General features: G+C 45.1%; 1 protein-coding gene across 1 annotated transcript; it reads right to left on the bottom strand.

The window, feature by feature from the left end:
* Positions 1 to 10,793: 10,793 nt before the first annotated feature.
* On the bottom strand, positions 10,794 to 15,105 carry PINLYP (phospholipase A2 inhibitor and LY6/PLAUR domain containing). The gene is made up of 5 exons (XM_027885155.1): positions 14,929 to 15,105; positions 13,715 to 13,831; positions 12,371 to 12,520; positions 12,091 to 12,231; positions 10,794 to 11,168 (listed from the first exon to the last, which is right to left on the bottom strand). Exons 1-5 carry the CDS (start codon positions 14,975 to 14,977, stop codon positions 10,945 to 10,947), a joined length of 681 nt encoding a protein of 226 aa, XP_027740956.1. The 5' UTR covers positions 14,978 to 15,105; the 3' UTR covers positions 10,794 to 10,944.
* Positions 15,106 to 16,019: the final 914 nt, after the last annotated feature.

Here is a 16,019-nt window from a genome sequence, read left to right as displayed (position 1 = left end):
TTCCAGGCATCACCTTAAACAAATATTTCACCTAGGCCCAGCTTGTGCCCACACATTACCCTATCCCCACCAATTCTTTTTTTGACTGTCAATTCAGCTCTTTGTTTATCCAAATTGATCTTTCTCACAAACTCTTATACCTCTCAAGTTGCTCTGAGTTGAAATAACCAGTAAGGGAGGGATCCCTTACACCAAGGGCAGTGCACAGGCCCGCTGTCTTTGACCCACCTATAACTGACTCTGTTTTAGAGTCCTTCTCTGAGAAGGTAATTCTGAACAAAGAACTCCACCTGCAGCTGGAAACATCTTTCCAATAAGAGCCACAACTTGGAAAGAAAGAGAGAAACATGTTTCTCACTGCCATGCTCACCATACTATCCTCAGATGTTTCCTGACCAGACTCTGCTCTATCTCTGCAACCTCCCTGTTTGTGCAAGGGGCAGAGTGAACATCACTGAAAGCAGATGAAAAGCTCTAAAACTGTCACAGTTTTTCACCTCCCGAAAGTCACTGCCATGATGCAGGCAGAGGCAGAAACCACAGTGACCTGTGCAAGAGGCCCAGCTGCTAAGTAGTAACAGAGACAAGAATAGCCTGAAATGATGCTTATTAGCAGCTGTGAAGGACTGGATGGATGTGGATCTCACTATCAAGTTGACCCAGCAAAGTTACTTTGTTTGAATTTTCCTCTGCCAAACTTCAGCTGAAATAATTTTTTACCCAAGAAAAATGTTCCTTCTGAGAGCATTTCACCTTCCGATAGCAAAGTGTAGTCTGGGAATTCAAAGTTTTTCAACCTCTCTGGCTGTAAAAACAGAATTGTCAGCCTTCTCCTCCACTTTTCAGGAGGTAGCTCCTCACTGTAGAGCACAGTGTTCTTCACTGAGGTGAGCTCACAGCAGCCAAAGGAGTGTTTATTCACAAGACGTTATTCTAGAGTGGAAAGCGTCACATGGGTTGGAGTTTGGGTTGGAGTTTATTATTTCAGATTTTGGGGGGCTCTTCCTTCCTTACAGTTGTCCTTACCATATGTAACAACTTACAAAGACTAGTACTGATTTCCCAGGAACAAAGAGAAAACAATTCCAGCCCTTCCTTTCTAAAATGGGCTGGGACGAATGGGAATGTGGGGAACAAAAAGTGGGAGAGTTGCCTTCTAACAAGAGGCCAACCACTGACAGTCTGGAAGGAAATGGAGGCATCCTGCTGGTTTCAGACTCATTTTCCATGTAGCCATTTTAAGTCAAGAAAGATGTAAAGACTTACAGATTTCTGCCTATTTCCACACAGCAGATGTAAACCCCAAGATTTTAAAAAACTGAACTTGTAAAAAAATTGTGAGATTTAGTCCAAAAATACCCTGTCCGCAACAGATGAATCCAGCTTTGACAGTTTCAAGCTCTCTCCCAGTCACAATAGTACATTGAGACTTCAGACTTCTGTGCATTTCCAGAAACCCTGTGCAGGTTTTCTGGAAATATCCTCTCATTCTTACCACATATCCTAGCAAGCAGTCCCAGGGGAAGAGACTCTTCTGGTCAGCAGCTGCATCCAAACTTATATTATTTGCAAAGCTGAAGGTTGTGCAAAGCATCAAGCAACGCAACAAGACTTTCTACAGGAAGGGATGACTCATCTCATGCTCTGCTGGCTACGAGAGAGAGAACTGTATGACCCCTCCCTGCTAGGATGTACTCCTGGTACTGTCCTCTAATATCCTGCTCTTGAGTCCCCCCAGTCTGATCCACAGTGACCAATAGACATGAGGATTATGAAGAAAATTCATCTGCTGTGCAGGGAGTGCAGCCACGTCCCTTCTGCTGGCCCACTGAACCTCTGTAGCAAGTAAGTGGGGTCTCCCAAGGGTGTGCAGCAATGTCTGGGCAGACCCAAATGAAGCAAATAAAGGAAAACAGTTTTGCAGCTGCCCAGTTTTTGGAGTTGAAGCAGATTTCTCAAATTCATCAATTGCCTTTCAGGTACAAAAGAAGCAGTCAGATATTCAAAATAGATCAGTATTCAGTGCCAAGAAGGGCCTTCCAAAACATGTCCATGGTCCTCTTGCTAATGCTCTGGTTTTCTGCTTATCTCCCAGTTTGCAGAGCATGCAAGTAAGCAGTGATTCCCATGGGAGTCAGAGACAACAGCAAAAGGAAGTGGGGGATCAGCTCCAAAAGTGGCTGGAACATTTACAGCACTTCTGTGGAAGCCAGCTTCCTCCCCTGCCTTTGCTCCTCTTATAAACTCATTACAGCTCCTGCCAAGCAGCAGCTTCTCCACTTCCATGGCTTTTCTCTGTGGCCTGTGACCCCTTTTGGCACCGTGCTGCCTGCACCAAATGCAGCGTCCAAGAATCCAGTGCTGACGTAGATGCCAAAGGCACGAGAATTATGTCTGGAAAGGATGAATATGAGAACATTATTCTTGTGGGGAAAAGACACTATTAAAAATGAATTGTTCTGTGACCAGTGGAGTCAAGAAGGTGTTATTTCATAAGTTCCCCTTCCAGTCGCCTCCACACTAATACGTGTGCTCCTTACAGGGTCTGCTACTAGTCTGGCTGGAGATTTAGGTCCTGTACTGTGGGTGGCTTGGAGCTGTATCTGAATTGCTTCGTTATCCAGGACAGAAGTGCTCCTTGGTCAGTAGAATATTGTGCAGAACTCTGCCTTTGGCTTGAGGGAAAGGAGCAGGGAGCAGCAATAACATGGATATCTCTGCTCTGTCCAGCTGCGAGCTTTCACAAATCTGAGAGCAAATTCAAATCTTGGCCATATTTTATTAGATAAAAAGTATGGTAGAAATCATACTTTGGGGACATAGTGGGGGAAGAGGAAACAAAGAGAGGGGAAAAAGTAAATGCAATGCCTCATTTCCTTAGGTAAGTGGGTTTAAAAATACTGACAAATGACACTACTGTGAACTTTACACACCAATTTAGTACAGGATAACCTGCAGTATCAATTAGGAATACAGTGGAAATGTGAGGTCACACTTGCTGCAATGTGTAAAAGATTCTTCTGAGCTCGTTAAAGTCACTTTCAAGCTAATTTTGAGAAAGTGCGAGTAAGTATCAGAAAGACCAAAGAGGGAAAGGGAGAAAGAAAGTAGAAATGCAGTAATAAAACCTGGGCTGAAAGATAGTTTCTAACTGGCTATTAACCTGTGTGTGCTCCTAAGCAGGAAAAGGACATGGCCAAGACAAATGGAAATCCCCTTCTTCATTGACTCACATCCCCACTCAGTGACTGAGTGGAAACCAGGTTGGGGAATTTATCTGCATGAAGGACCAAGAGATTGCATCCTCACCAGAGGTGTTGTGTGACCCCACCAAGAACCTACCTGGTCCCCCAGGAATTCTGGTTTCCCCGGTTGATGATTTTCTGGATAAGCTCTGGGGAAAAACAGTGAATCCAGAGGTGTTGCAACTTGCAGCACCACAAAAGCATATAATTTCTGATGATTCCTGATATTTCTCCATCTCTGTTTTTCTGGGATACTAGGGTTTTTTTTCCCTGAAACTGTTGAACATTTTGTCTTTGAAAAGCAACTCTGAAATGTTGGAAGAGGAGGGAGACAAAATTATGTTAGAAAGCTCCACCCTCTGCATCTGTTGCAATTATGAGTGTCTTTTATTGTGCTGACCCAGGGCACAATCAGAAAAAGCAGAATAAGAATAGGGAAGGGACCTTACACCCTTAGCATGTGGCATCTGCAAACTGCCAAGTCCACATCAGAAAACATTCTCCCTGCCAGGCTGATTTTTTGTTTGAAATTTTGATATTTTTTTCAACTTTTTGTCATGCATTAGCCCCTGGCAGTGACTTTTTTTCCAGTTATTTTACACATTTTCATTTTTATTGTTGAAGCCTGCATACACGATAACTACAAGATGAATAGTCCAGCTTGGGGCATCAAAGCTCAATTTATTTCTTTGAATTTTCTCATGGACTTCCTGCCTTGATCAAGAAATCTAGTCATTACTGAAACCAAAAAATGCAGAGGAAAAAAGTGAATCTGATGCCAGCTTATGTTTTCAAGAGAACCCTCCTTGAGAAAGACATGTTCCTTGTTACAGGATGGAAAACAGAGACATGAACCTTCCCATACAGTCGCCAACAATAACAAAAGAAAAGCATCTTTTCAGGAAAAAAAGTTAAATTCTATTTTTCTCTTCCCTGTTTCAGAGGAATCCTGCCCAGTATTTCCCCATGCTGAGCTGCCAGCCAGCTCTCATTTCAGTCAGAAACCCTAAGCCAGAATGATTGCCTGTATTTTAAACCAGCCCTCCTCATTCTAGCTCCTTCCTGTGGGTTGTTTCAAGGCATCAGAGAGCTGAAAAGCTGAGCTGGTGCAGGTTTGCAGGTTTTGTGGAAGTGCAGCTCTGCCAGGAAGGGTTTGCTCCAGAGCTGGGACTGCAGCAGCAGGATCTCTAGATGCAGGGGAAGGAAGAGTCCATTCCAGAAATAGCCACAGGGCTCCAGTAGGTCTCACAGACCACAAGGCAGAAACCACTTTCCTGTAAATCTTAGAAAAAGGAGGACTAAGCAGTTCCTCATGTGCTGCAGATGGGCTACAAAGAGAGGAACTGCCACAACCAGGGCGCCAGCATGGATGGAGGCATGGGAGAGGGTGGATATGTGCTGGGAATGTACCTCTCAGAGTCCAGCAACTTCTGATCCCCCATCAGTTTTTCCCCTTCTCCTGCTCAAGACTATCCTAAACAGGATGAGGGTCTCCCTCTGGCACAGTCTGAGTCATCATATTTGTTGTTTAACCAGCCATGAAACACCAAAATAATTCTCCATGAAAAATGAGTGAGAAAGACACAGGGAGGATGCACAGTTTGGGTCTAGTCTGGCCTGTTTGGGTTTTCTACAGGAACTGAGCTTCAGCCATCTAGATGTAAACCAGGAATTTCCACAGTTGTCTGTCACAGCTTACCACCTAACCTTCCCCCACAGCCAATGGGAACAGAGCCCACAGGCAGGAGTTTCTACTCAAAACTGGAGGGAAGAGAAGCTTGAAATGGCAAATTAGATTGGTTAATTACCAGCTAACACTTAAATGATGTTGGTTAATGACCAGGTCTACTTGCCATGTATGGTAGAAGTAGACATGGCACTCTGTGATGTGGTTTAGTGGGCATGGAGGGTTGAACCTGATGGTCTTGAAGGTCTTTTCCAACCTTAACAAATCTGTGATTTTATGGCTTTTCTGTTTCTCATGGGTCGTTAGTGTCCTAAGAACCATGGGGCCATTCATGGCTGATGGTACTTGTTAGCAGCTTTGGCAGCTCACAGCTGTTATGACCATCAGTTCCTGTAATCTGATGAATCTCGTAACATCATAATGAAATTTCTCGCAGCACCCCTCTTTCCATCATGCGTATTGATATTTTCAGTTCCCTTTTTAGGAAAAAAGAGTTTCCCAATTGCATTTTCAGATTTCTTGATTGAACAGTAGAGGTCTGAGACCATGACGCAGATAAATGAAGTTACAACTACGGTCTTGCACCAAGGAGACTGAGTCACATTTCTCAAAAACTTCTGGCCAGCAAAACTGTGTTTCAAACTACTGTCACCGTAGATGAGTTCTCAGTCATGGACTCAGCAACACAATAAACTAAAAAGGAGGGGGGAATTAAACCAACCAAAATGTCTTAAAGTCATCCTTTTGCGGACATGTTGTATGGGAACTTAATCACAAATTAAAAGCCTCACTTCTTAATATACCCTGAGCCTTGCACTGATAGATCATCATCCTGCAACACTAGCTGCTAAAACTCACAGTTTTCCAGAAGGGAATCAGCTCCTACAGCTTGAACAAGCTCCTCCACTGAATCTAACCTTTCAACCAGACTTTTTGCCTAGGCTGTGACAAGCACTTCCCAAATTGCACCAACTTCTTTGAATCCAACAAGCCCCACGAGATGGGTCCTCACCTGAGGGCCAAAATAGGCTTTGCAGTTTCCTAGAGTAGTAACCTCATAGGCCCCTTTAAACTGCACAGAGCACAGTGCTCACAACCAGCTCTTCCTGTGGATATCATCTGCCAACAGTTTTCATGTTTTCTTTAGCAGGACACACCATCCCAGGAGGTTTCCAGCAGAAACGTGCTTGGAAAGCTTTTACTAGGATCTGATATTCCCTACCAGATTCTTCTAGAGCATAAACTCTGAATCTGCCACTGCACAGCATAGTTTTTTGAGTAGGATGCTCAGGAGTTTATTCCCTGGACATGAAATTAGACATATGGGAGGCAGTGAACTGTGGAAAGAAACTTCCCTTTCCTGTGATCTGTGACGTCCAAAAACCAAACAAGTGTGTCTGCAGTGGCAGCAACCAAGTATCCAGCCCTTGGATACTGACCTGGCCATAAACTCCTGCCCTAATAACTGGTAAGTCTTAGAAGTATGGTCATATGGAGTGATTTATTAGGTAGTTCCAAGTTAGGGGCAGGGATGAAATTTATTTTTATTCACTCATATACATGAGAGGACTCCATGATCCTAAAGGTCTTTTCAAGCCTAAATGGTTCTATGATCCTGAGATGTTCTACCACAGCTCAGATATCCATAGGAAGGGAGAGGTGCTTCTTCCATGTGTCAGAAAGAGAGATGGGTACCAAATGCCATTCTTTCCAAATGCAATCCAGAGAAGGGAATATATGTATGAAAATTTGGGAACAGCAGACTTTCAACCAGTAGAGGTGTCCAAGGAGTTAGGAGATGAGACCACGCAGGCTTTGACGCAAGATCAGCCTATTCCAGAGTGCAGTGAACTGTGGAGCATTTCTTCCCTGTGCTCCACAGCTCTAAGGTAAAACGTGTTCTCCAAGGAAACGACAGCACCCTGGGGTTGGGATCCTTCCCACTCAGTGTTGTACGTCTAGAGTGGAAGTGCCTCTGTCAGTGGTGCGTCTGTCTGTACAAACCTGATCTCCAAAAGTAGTACTGACTCAGCCACTCAAGGAACCTGAAGACATGCTGGGATGGAGACATCTACCCTTTGCAATAGCCCTGATTTGGCCATATGGGCCAAGACCCACTAATCCTCTTCTGAAAGATGTGGAAAAAATTGTTAAGTTTCTTGTATGCAGCAGGACACACATTCCTGTCTGCAATAAAGACTGCTTGTTCACTCACTGTTTGTCTTCACTTTGCCTTTGAAGAAGCATAATCCCCAGAATACCCACTGAACCTGCTAGCCCAGGGTGCTGGAAAAACTTCCTTATAGGAACCATAGTCATAACATAAAAGAAAAAACTTCACATTCCTCTGCAAATACAACCCCAGGCAAAGCTCTGGTCAGATAAACTGTGTCCTGGTGTCTCGAGCTCCTGCTGTGAAACTGCTAGGGACAGGAATGCTTCTCAAAAAGTGGAAGAAAAACCATTCCAGCCATATGTGCTGGAAAGAAGGAGCCAAGGGGTTTTAGTATTTGTTAAGAACTGCCTTGCATGGTGCACGGCTGCACAGAACCCCTTCTCCCTAACCTCTCTTGCCCCACTGTTCCCCAGTCCACCCACAGAGCTCAGGACTGTGTCCACTAAATGACAGATCAAATCCTCACCTTCCCTCCACCCTCCAGAATCACTGCTGAACAAAACTCCTGCACATCCATCTCCCCGTTTCAGATCACCAACAGGTTTCCTGTCTGCCTCCAAGCTTTCTGGATGGCTCAGTATTTTGGGAAAGAACCAAACCTCAGAGCAGAGAGAGAAAAATGGCAGGACATGGTCAATTTTCCACTGGCTGGAAAGAGGTCTGAGCCCTCTTCCCCTTGCAAAGGGAGAGATCAAGGTTGTTGTTGCCATGGTGGGTGTTGTGGGTGGAGGGGGCAGCATTCAGCCATTCAGAGCTGCAAGTGTCTGTGTCTCACATGCCTGGTAGCTGAAGTATCTGAAAGATCTAAGGGAGGATCTGGTATTTACATGTCTGCCGTGTGTGCCTCTGTGTGGGAGTAGAGTTTGTATATATTAAAAGGAGAAGCTGCAGATGGAAATAACCCAGTTTGGTGTCTAAGGCCTAGTTCAAAGCCCATTAAAATCAGCAGAAGTCATTCCACTTACCGTGACGGGTTTTGGCCTCATCTTTCCCTGGCCCTGCCCAACATACCTATGACCTCAGGGGCTGCTCCTTGCTGCATATCCTCAATTAAACCCTGTTCCTCAGAGTGGCTGTTTGCAGGGAATCTCTGGACATGCTCCTTCCTGGGTGTCACACCCTGCAGATACTCAGAGGCAAGTGTTGCTTGTTCATCAGTCCTTGCTCAAGATAAAGAGATTCCATTGTTTGATTTGGTTTTGTAAATTGGTGCCACCAGGGTTTTTTTCCATCTTTTGTGTTGCTTTTATCTGAACACACTTCAGCATCATGTCCTTCCTCAGGAGCCAGATTTGAGATCAGAAGGTCTCACCATCTCATCACCTTCCTCCATTCTCAAGTCTGTCACATTTCTACCAGCCCTGCCTGAGCTGCCTTTAACCTGCCTGCAATTAAAGCATTTCTGGAAGGGCTTCATTTTGGTTTTCAGACATCAAAAGCTGGTCACCCCTTTGCTCTAATGGTTGCAGTCTGTGCACATTGATGGTGTGGCTATTTTCCTTTGGTTTTGTCAGGTTACTGCTGTACTCCCATGTATAAAAGAGCCATTTAAGATTTTATCATTTCTATACAAGTGTGTTTATAGCCTGTAAACAAGTCACATCTCTGTCTTCAGCAATATCAGAGGCTTATGCTCCTGAAGACTTTCACTGTAAGGCATTTTATTTCATGTTTTCCATTTCTAACAGCGTTTAAAAATGTGGATACTGGAACAGGACCAAGCACTAGTGTATCCATCACAGAGACGCGGGGTTGTTTCCATTTGTCATTCCATCATTTATGCAGCCACAGATTGCAACAGCTTTGTTTGCCACAACACTGAGTTACAGGCCAAAACAGAGCTGCTTCTCCTCTCTGCACCACAAACCCTTGTCACAAGTATTGCTGTCTGCTCTCCTCCTTGTCCTCCCCTCAACATCCCCCAGCACCACAGCTCCCTGAACGTGTCTCACCCAAGTCCTGACCAGGCTGAACAGACCCACTCAGCTTTTCCACCCCCATAACATCACAGGTCGGAGTGGAATGAACAGAAAGCAAAGGGTTGAGCCATCGAAGCGGATCAAGATCTGCTGGGGGGTTGCCACGGACAGTAATGCAATGTTCTGCATGAACGTACAGGAGATATGTTCAGGGATAATGTACTTACACAGATAGAGAATTTTTTTAATTCCAGGATTTTATCAGATCTGGAAAAATGCTAAATGAGTGGGTCCCTGCAATATCAGTCTACAGCTACACCAAGAAGAGGGAGCTGTATTCCTTTTTTCACATCCATGCTGTAGTTGTACAGCCTCTGCAGATAATTGAGTCTAACTAGACTCTTTTCCCCACATTAAATCTGCATTATCAGTTCAATCCCCACCCCAAAAATTAATTTTCATTCTAAGACCCATACCCCTTTATTATAATAGATAATATGAAATTCTATCCCAAATAATTTTGTGGGAATACTAGGAAGAAAGGAGTTTCAGCCTGTTTGGGAAGAAGGGAAAGTCTGGAGGAAACAGAAATTACAAGAACACTCAGTCTCAATGCGGCAAGTTAGAAGCTGATCACATATATGTATTTATGCATACAAAGGTAGGAGTAGTCATCTCACTACTGCGACACATTATGGTCTGGTTCCAGCAGCCAAGGTTTTCTGTAATGCTTTCGGCCACAGCATTGAACTGGGACATAAAATTGCATTGCTTAATCCTTTTAACTCCATGCCCAAAACACTGCACTCTTGCACTGTGAGCCAGGGCTATCAAGGACAGACACAACCATGAACTTTTCTTGATAGTCTGCTCCAAAAGGGGGTCACTCGTCTGGGATCAGATGCAGAGGGAAACACTGACGTTTGCTTACACCCTTCCTTCACTCTACACTGCAGCATCTCCCAGAGCTCCCACTGCTGTATCTTTTAGCCCACAGCCCATAATCCCTCCCAGGTAAGGCCATGCTGCCTGACAGGCTGTGTTTTCTCAGAGCCTTTCTGTGAGACCAACCTGGGGGATTAGGTTGGCAGGTGGTTGCTGGAGCAGAACAGTGGTGATAGAAGAGAGGAGACTGTGCCAGCTATGGGGGTAGTTTAGCCAACAGAAGGGGAAGAGGTATTGAGCTAAAATTTCCCATTTATTGGACTCACAGCAGTCTGGCACCGCAGAAAACTACCTATTTTATGAAATTAAAAGGTTCCCAAGGTAACCATTTATTCCAGATAATTATGGAACATAAGATTGAATGGGAAAGTGTCTGGTAAGGTAAGAACAGCCATGAGGAGAAAACTCTTGCCAGGAGCAGTTTGCTTGTAACAAAGGGTCACTGACTCATCTCTGAAGTAAAGACTATTTTAGGGCTGCTCAGAGCCACAAACAGCCCTCTGTGCTGAGGGACTCCTCCTACCATGGAGAAATAGGGTACAAGGGAAGGAAAAAGGTGCAAGTGGCTTCTCTAACCAGAGTTAACCTCTCAGGAATTCACCTCCAGTTTTTCTAAGAGCATGAAAAGTGGCTTTGAAAGTTGCCACTTATCCTGAGACAGTGGATGTAAACTCTAGGCCTGTCTTGATATGCCTGTGCAGTGTTTGAGCACCTCAATCCCAGGTAGACAAAGCACTGAGAGAAGGCAACACAAAACCAACCACAACTGAACCTATGAAGAAGCTTTAAATTAGATGAAGTCAATGAGGAAACAAAAGAAGTGCAAGTACCGCCTTTATTCTGTGACAATATAAAAGCAGAGCTAATCCAAAAACAAACTCACTACGCAGAGAAGCTACAGGAAACAGGACTCGGAGAGAAACCACTGCTGGAGTTTGTCATGAGTTCTGCTCAACATACTACTAGTGAGAGTCAGAAAAGTACCTTCTCCAGGATGAATCCTGATAGGAGAGGGAGAAAGATGGTGTGTTGAGGGGCAAGAGCGGAAAGCACTCTGTCCCAAGTAGAAGCTGGTCTGCATTGGAACCGCTTCAGCTTTATGTCCATCATCCCCAGGCTGTTTTTTCCATCTCCTGCCATACTGCATTCGGAAACGGTGGTACAACCCTTCATGGCAGCTTTCACAGACATTCCACCTACACAGGAGAAGAAGTACATACCATGTGTCAGAGGATCCCGTTCCCATAGTCGTTCCCTCCCTGGCCACTGCAGTCCCCATTTCTAACCCAAGAACTGCCCATTCCTTACATGTTATCAACTCAGAGGAACTTCATCTATAACCATACACAAGGTGATTTTTTTTCAGTCTGTTTCTACAGCAGGTGTCACTGCCCTTAATTTCCATGTTAGTTTTCCTGTCTACTGGAGCGCAGGGGGGATTACAATGAAAGGTGGAAGTCTTTTAACTGCAGCAGGGGAGGAAAGGAGAGTGACCAGGAAACTTGCTGTCAGTTTTCCTCCCTCTAATTACAGGTGTAAAAAAAGATTTACAAAGGAGCTACTATAAGACTGGAGTTCCTTCTCAAGGAAGATCTTTGGGTCTCCCAAAGGCTGCAGTGTTTGTGTCCCTGGCTTTCTATACACAGAAGCACCACTACAACAGTGTCTTGTCCCCAGCATCACCTCATGGGAAAGCCAATGGCACTGTGTAGTTCCACTTAAACCATCACTGAGCTTGAAACTGGCTTAGATCCGGATTCATCCTCATACATCTTAGCTAGGGCCAGCAGGTCCAGGGCCTCTGTCAGATTTGTTACATTGTCCATGTCTTAGACTCCCTCAGGAACCCAGTTCTACTCTTGACCTCAGTTATGCTGTGCTACGAGGAACTCCAACAGTTATCTGTGCATGATGGGGAAGAAGGAAGAAAAAAAACACCCCTGCCCTTTGATCAACTTTAAACTTCCAGTTTTCACCTTTTAGTTCTTGCCTCATTCTCTTTTTTTTCTTTTTCCACACTTTTTGCCCTTTTTTATTTCTCAGTGATGCTTCATCTTAGGCTAGTTTCACCCACTTTACCAAAAAGATGAAATACAGATCCAAATAAAAGGAAGTTACCAGAATTCATTAACCCAGCAAGGTCAACACATTGGGTTTCAGATCCAGTGCAGTTTACGGTTTCGTGACTGCACTCCAAGGAGTCCACACTATAGCAGGCAGGACACTGGAACCCATTGGGCACGTTGTCATCTGGTGGCACTGGAGCGAAAGAGATGGGCTGAAACTGGTGTTGATGAGGGTATGAAAGGAATGACCAAGGTGGTGGTTTAGCCTGGAAGGCCTCACCTTGGGATGGGCCAGAGATGGGGTGGGCTCTAGGGATAAAAAAGGAGCTTACATGTGACAGAGGTGGTTTCACAGTCATCACCCGTGCAGCAAGCTATGTGGCTCTTTGCTTTTACCTTCCCATAGTTCATGGTGACAGGGCCATGGTTGCACATAGTGGATGGCATGCAGGACTTGAAGGATGAAGGGATTGACATCCCCCCTGTAACAAAGCAGAAGGCAGTGCCAAGTGGTTAAACACAGGGTAACTCCCTTACCATTCCAATAGCTCCTGCACCAACTCCTAAGTAGCTGCATATCTTCCTTCTGCTTGTACAAAGTCACCCTTCATCCTTGAAGCACTTCAAGGCTCAGTTTAACTGTTCTGCTCTCCATTACACCTTTTGGGCTTGGCTGAGGGGGTAAACCAGACTTGCCCATGTCAGGATGCTCAGGGCTGCGATGGACTGTGTGCTCAGCAGAAAGAGCATAAAGAAGCATGAGCTGTGGGTTAGAGGATAGTCCAGGATGGGGAACACTCTCTATTCATCTATCTTGAGAAGAAGTTTCTTACTGGGAGGTTTTAGTTCTTAGTTGTGGAGGGGGAGAACCACGAGCTACACTAGACTCACTTTTCTTGTGAGGACAGGCTCAGACAGTTGAGGTTGTTCAGCCTGGAGAAGAGAGGGCTCCTGGGTGACCTTACAGCAGTCTTCCAGTACCTAAAGGGGCTAAAAGAGAGCTGGAGAGGGACTTTTGACAAATGCATGGAATGATAGGACAAGAGGGAATGGCTTCAGACTGAAAGAGGGTAGATTTAGATTAGATATTAAGAAGAAATTCTTTGCTGTGAGGGTCAGGTTGCAGAGAAGCTGTGGATGGCCCATCCCTGGCAGTGTTCGAGGCCAGGCCAGATGGCAGCTCTGAGCAATCCACCCTAGTGGAAGATGTCCCTGGCCAGGGCAGAGGGTTGGAATGAGATGATCTTTAAGGTCTCTTCCAGCCTAAACTGTTCTGTGATGTCAATTACAATGAAGCAGTGATAGCTCAACCCTCGTGGTACTGCCTGGTTGCCTGATGTCCCCTTCCCTGCTCAAGGAAGGGGCTCAGATGCAGGCCACCTTCCCTCTCCACACGTCACCACTGCACCCTCAGTGCTAGATGTCAGCAGCCTGGTGTAGCTCATGGTTCTCCCCTCCACAGCCAAGAACCAAAACCTCCCAGCAAGAAACTGCTTCTCAAGATAGAGGAATAGAGCGATTTTCCCATCTCGGACTACCCTGATCTCTGGTTCCTCTGTCAGTAAAAGGAAAATGAAGAATTTAATACCAGTGACTGAAGTGGGGATAGAGACACGTGCCCCAGCCCCACTCTGAAAGCCACAATGACACACAGATATAGGGGATAACTCACCTACCTATTAGGACCTCATGCAGAATGATGCCGCAGGTATCTTCGCCACCAGTGCAGGTTCTCATGGGGCCAGAGCAGCTTCTTCCTATGCCATGACAAACCTCACACTGAAGGCATGTCCCTGAAGAAATAAGGACACATTCCTGAGTAAGAGTCATAAGGGATCTCACTTCCCCTTTCATACCATTTAACTTCAGCGTTTGATCAGCACTTTTCACATTCCTCCTCCCTTATTTTTCCTGTTTCATTGTGCAATTTGTGTTGGGGTTTTCCTGGAGCTGCTGATGAAAGCAATCCTGCAAACCCCTTCGTCCTGGTAGGCATTCAAGTGTCCCTGGATTCACAAGTCCCAAATTCTCTTTTTGCTGTAAGCTGGGGCACCCAAGTGGCTGGAGACCAAGAGCGGCCAGTGAGTATTGACTGTGCTCTGTACAAACTGGAGAATCCCTATGCAGACATTATCTCTTGGTAGGCATTATCTCTTTGTGTATCTCTTTGTAGGCATTAGGGGAAACCATTTTAACAACTGCTGGAACACCTTAAGCAGACCAGAATATTAAACTGTCAGCAGGAAACACTTAGAAAGGAATAAAATGTTTATCGACAGAGGACAAACAGGATGTCTTCCATGGCACACACCTGCAGGGGTCCAGAAAATAGATTAACAGGTCCAAGGCATGTATCAGTTCCCTAAACCCATGTCCCAACTAAGGCACCTTGAAGTGCCTGTGACATCTTCGTGGAGTGTCTGGTATGACCCAAGACCTCCAAGACACATTTGCTTCCCTAAAGCAGAGCTGAAGGACAGCTGAGATGACATATAATGTCTAAAATGTCACACAACCCTGGACACGAGTAAAATAAATGGGCCCCTAAGCTTGTGGTAAAAATAGTGTCCAGAGATCGACTCAGCTGACCAAAGGTCAGTCTGCCTCAGAGTAACCTGGGTCACTCCGACAGATTTCCTGGCTAGACCTGCAGTGAGCACCACAGTGAACTCAGACTGCAGTTCCATGTTGTAAATGCCAGCACCCTCATCTGCACTTTGGCTCATAGCACCAAAGATCCCTTGAGACTGGTCACCCCTCTGCACTGCAAATCCCCCTGGATGGGGTGTTTCTATGGCTCAGATGGCAGGAACAGCCTCCCACATGAAGCACCCATTCCCAGATCTCTTCTATGTCCCACAGCTCAGCAGGTCCCAGCAAAAAAACTCACCTGGGTCCAGGAAAGCCAGGAGGATGCTGAGTCCAAGGGATACTTTCATGTTGATGAGATGTAAGCACGGGGAGCTGCCAAATCTTGCTGAACAGAGTTCCGTGTGCTACAAGGGCTTTATAAACTGGAGGGAAAGGGGGTGTTTTTGGGGAAGTGGAGATTGGGGAAGTGTTCTGAAGAATATAGATATTTCTGAGCGCTAGCACCAGGCTTTGTGTTATAGTCAATAGACCAGAGATATTTTAAAATATAGTAGAAATTTATTGAAAGCAAATAAGCAAAACAGGGTGCTGGGCAACCGGGGAAAACCCCTGTTCCACCAACGGTCTGCAACGCGACAAAATGAAAATTCATTTTTTATACCCCCCTTTATCTCCACCTCTTAAGTCTCTTTTGGTTTCTTTATTGGTTTTCATTTCATGGGCTCTTCTGATATTGGCTCCTATTTCGTGGGCTTTATCTCGCCACCATGGGCTCAGCCAGTAATTCAGTTGGATCACAGTCCTCGGATTCTGCCGTGTGGAAATTTCCAGATGAGGGTGGTAGGTCCTCCTTCTTGGTTTTTATGGTTTCCTCTACTTTTCTCCCCCATAAGTATGCTTAGAACAAACACTTGAAAAATAACCAAACATAGCATACAACTTCATAACAGCTATGTGGTTAGCTATCTTGTAGTAACAACATTGTGGTTTTTATTCAGTTCATAATTCAAGTAAAGCTTTTAACTAGGCTTATTGCAACTTATTCTACTCAATTTGATTAGCAAATTATACGTTTTGCTCTTCATCACCTATTACAGTTTGGGTTTTTTTCTTTTAAAGCACAAGTTTTATTTTCTTGTTCATATGAGTACTGCTGTTTGCCTTTCCCCTGTTTAGTGTATTCAGCCTACGGTGAAAGACCAGCTTTCTTGGTGATGCTGGGTGCAGTCTCTGGTGCAGACTTTGAACAACATTCAGCCTCTGCCATGCATATGAATGACGGAGAAGGAATCATTTGGACAGCCTTGTTAGGCCCAAAGAGGCAAAGTATAGCAAGGACCAGCCAGGAATTCTCCTTGTGGCTGGGTTTCTGCTGGCTGGTTTCCCGTC

Source organism: Empidonax traillii, unplaced genomic scaffold, assembly GCF_003031625.1.
Source record: "Empidonax traillii isolate 1590-97213 ecotype Southwest subspecies unplaced genomic scaffold, ASM303162v1 scaffold10:size5872457, whole genome shotgun sequence".
NCBI lineage: Eukaryota > Metazoa > Chordata > Aves > Passeriformes > Tyrannidae > Empidonax > Empidonax traillii.
Note: the sequence above shows the minus strand (reverse complement) of the source record. Positions and strands in the feature narration are given on the sequence as shown.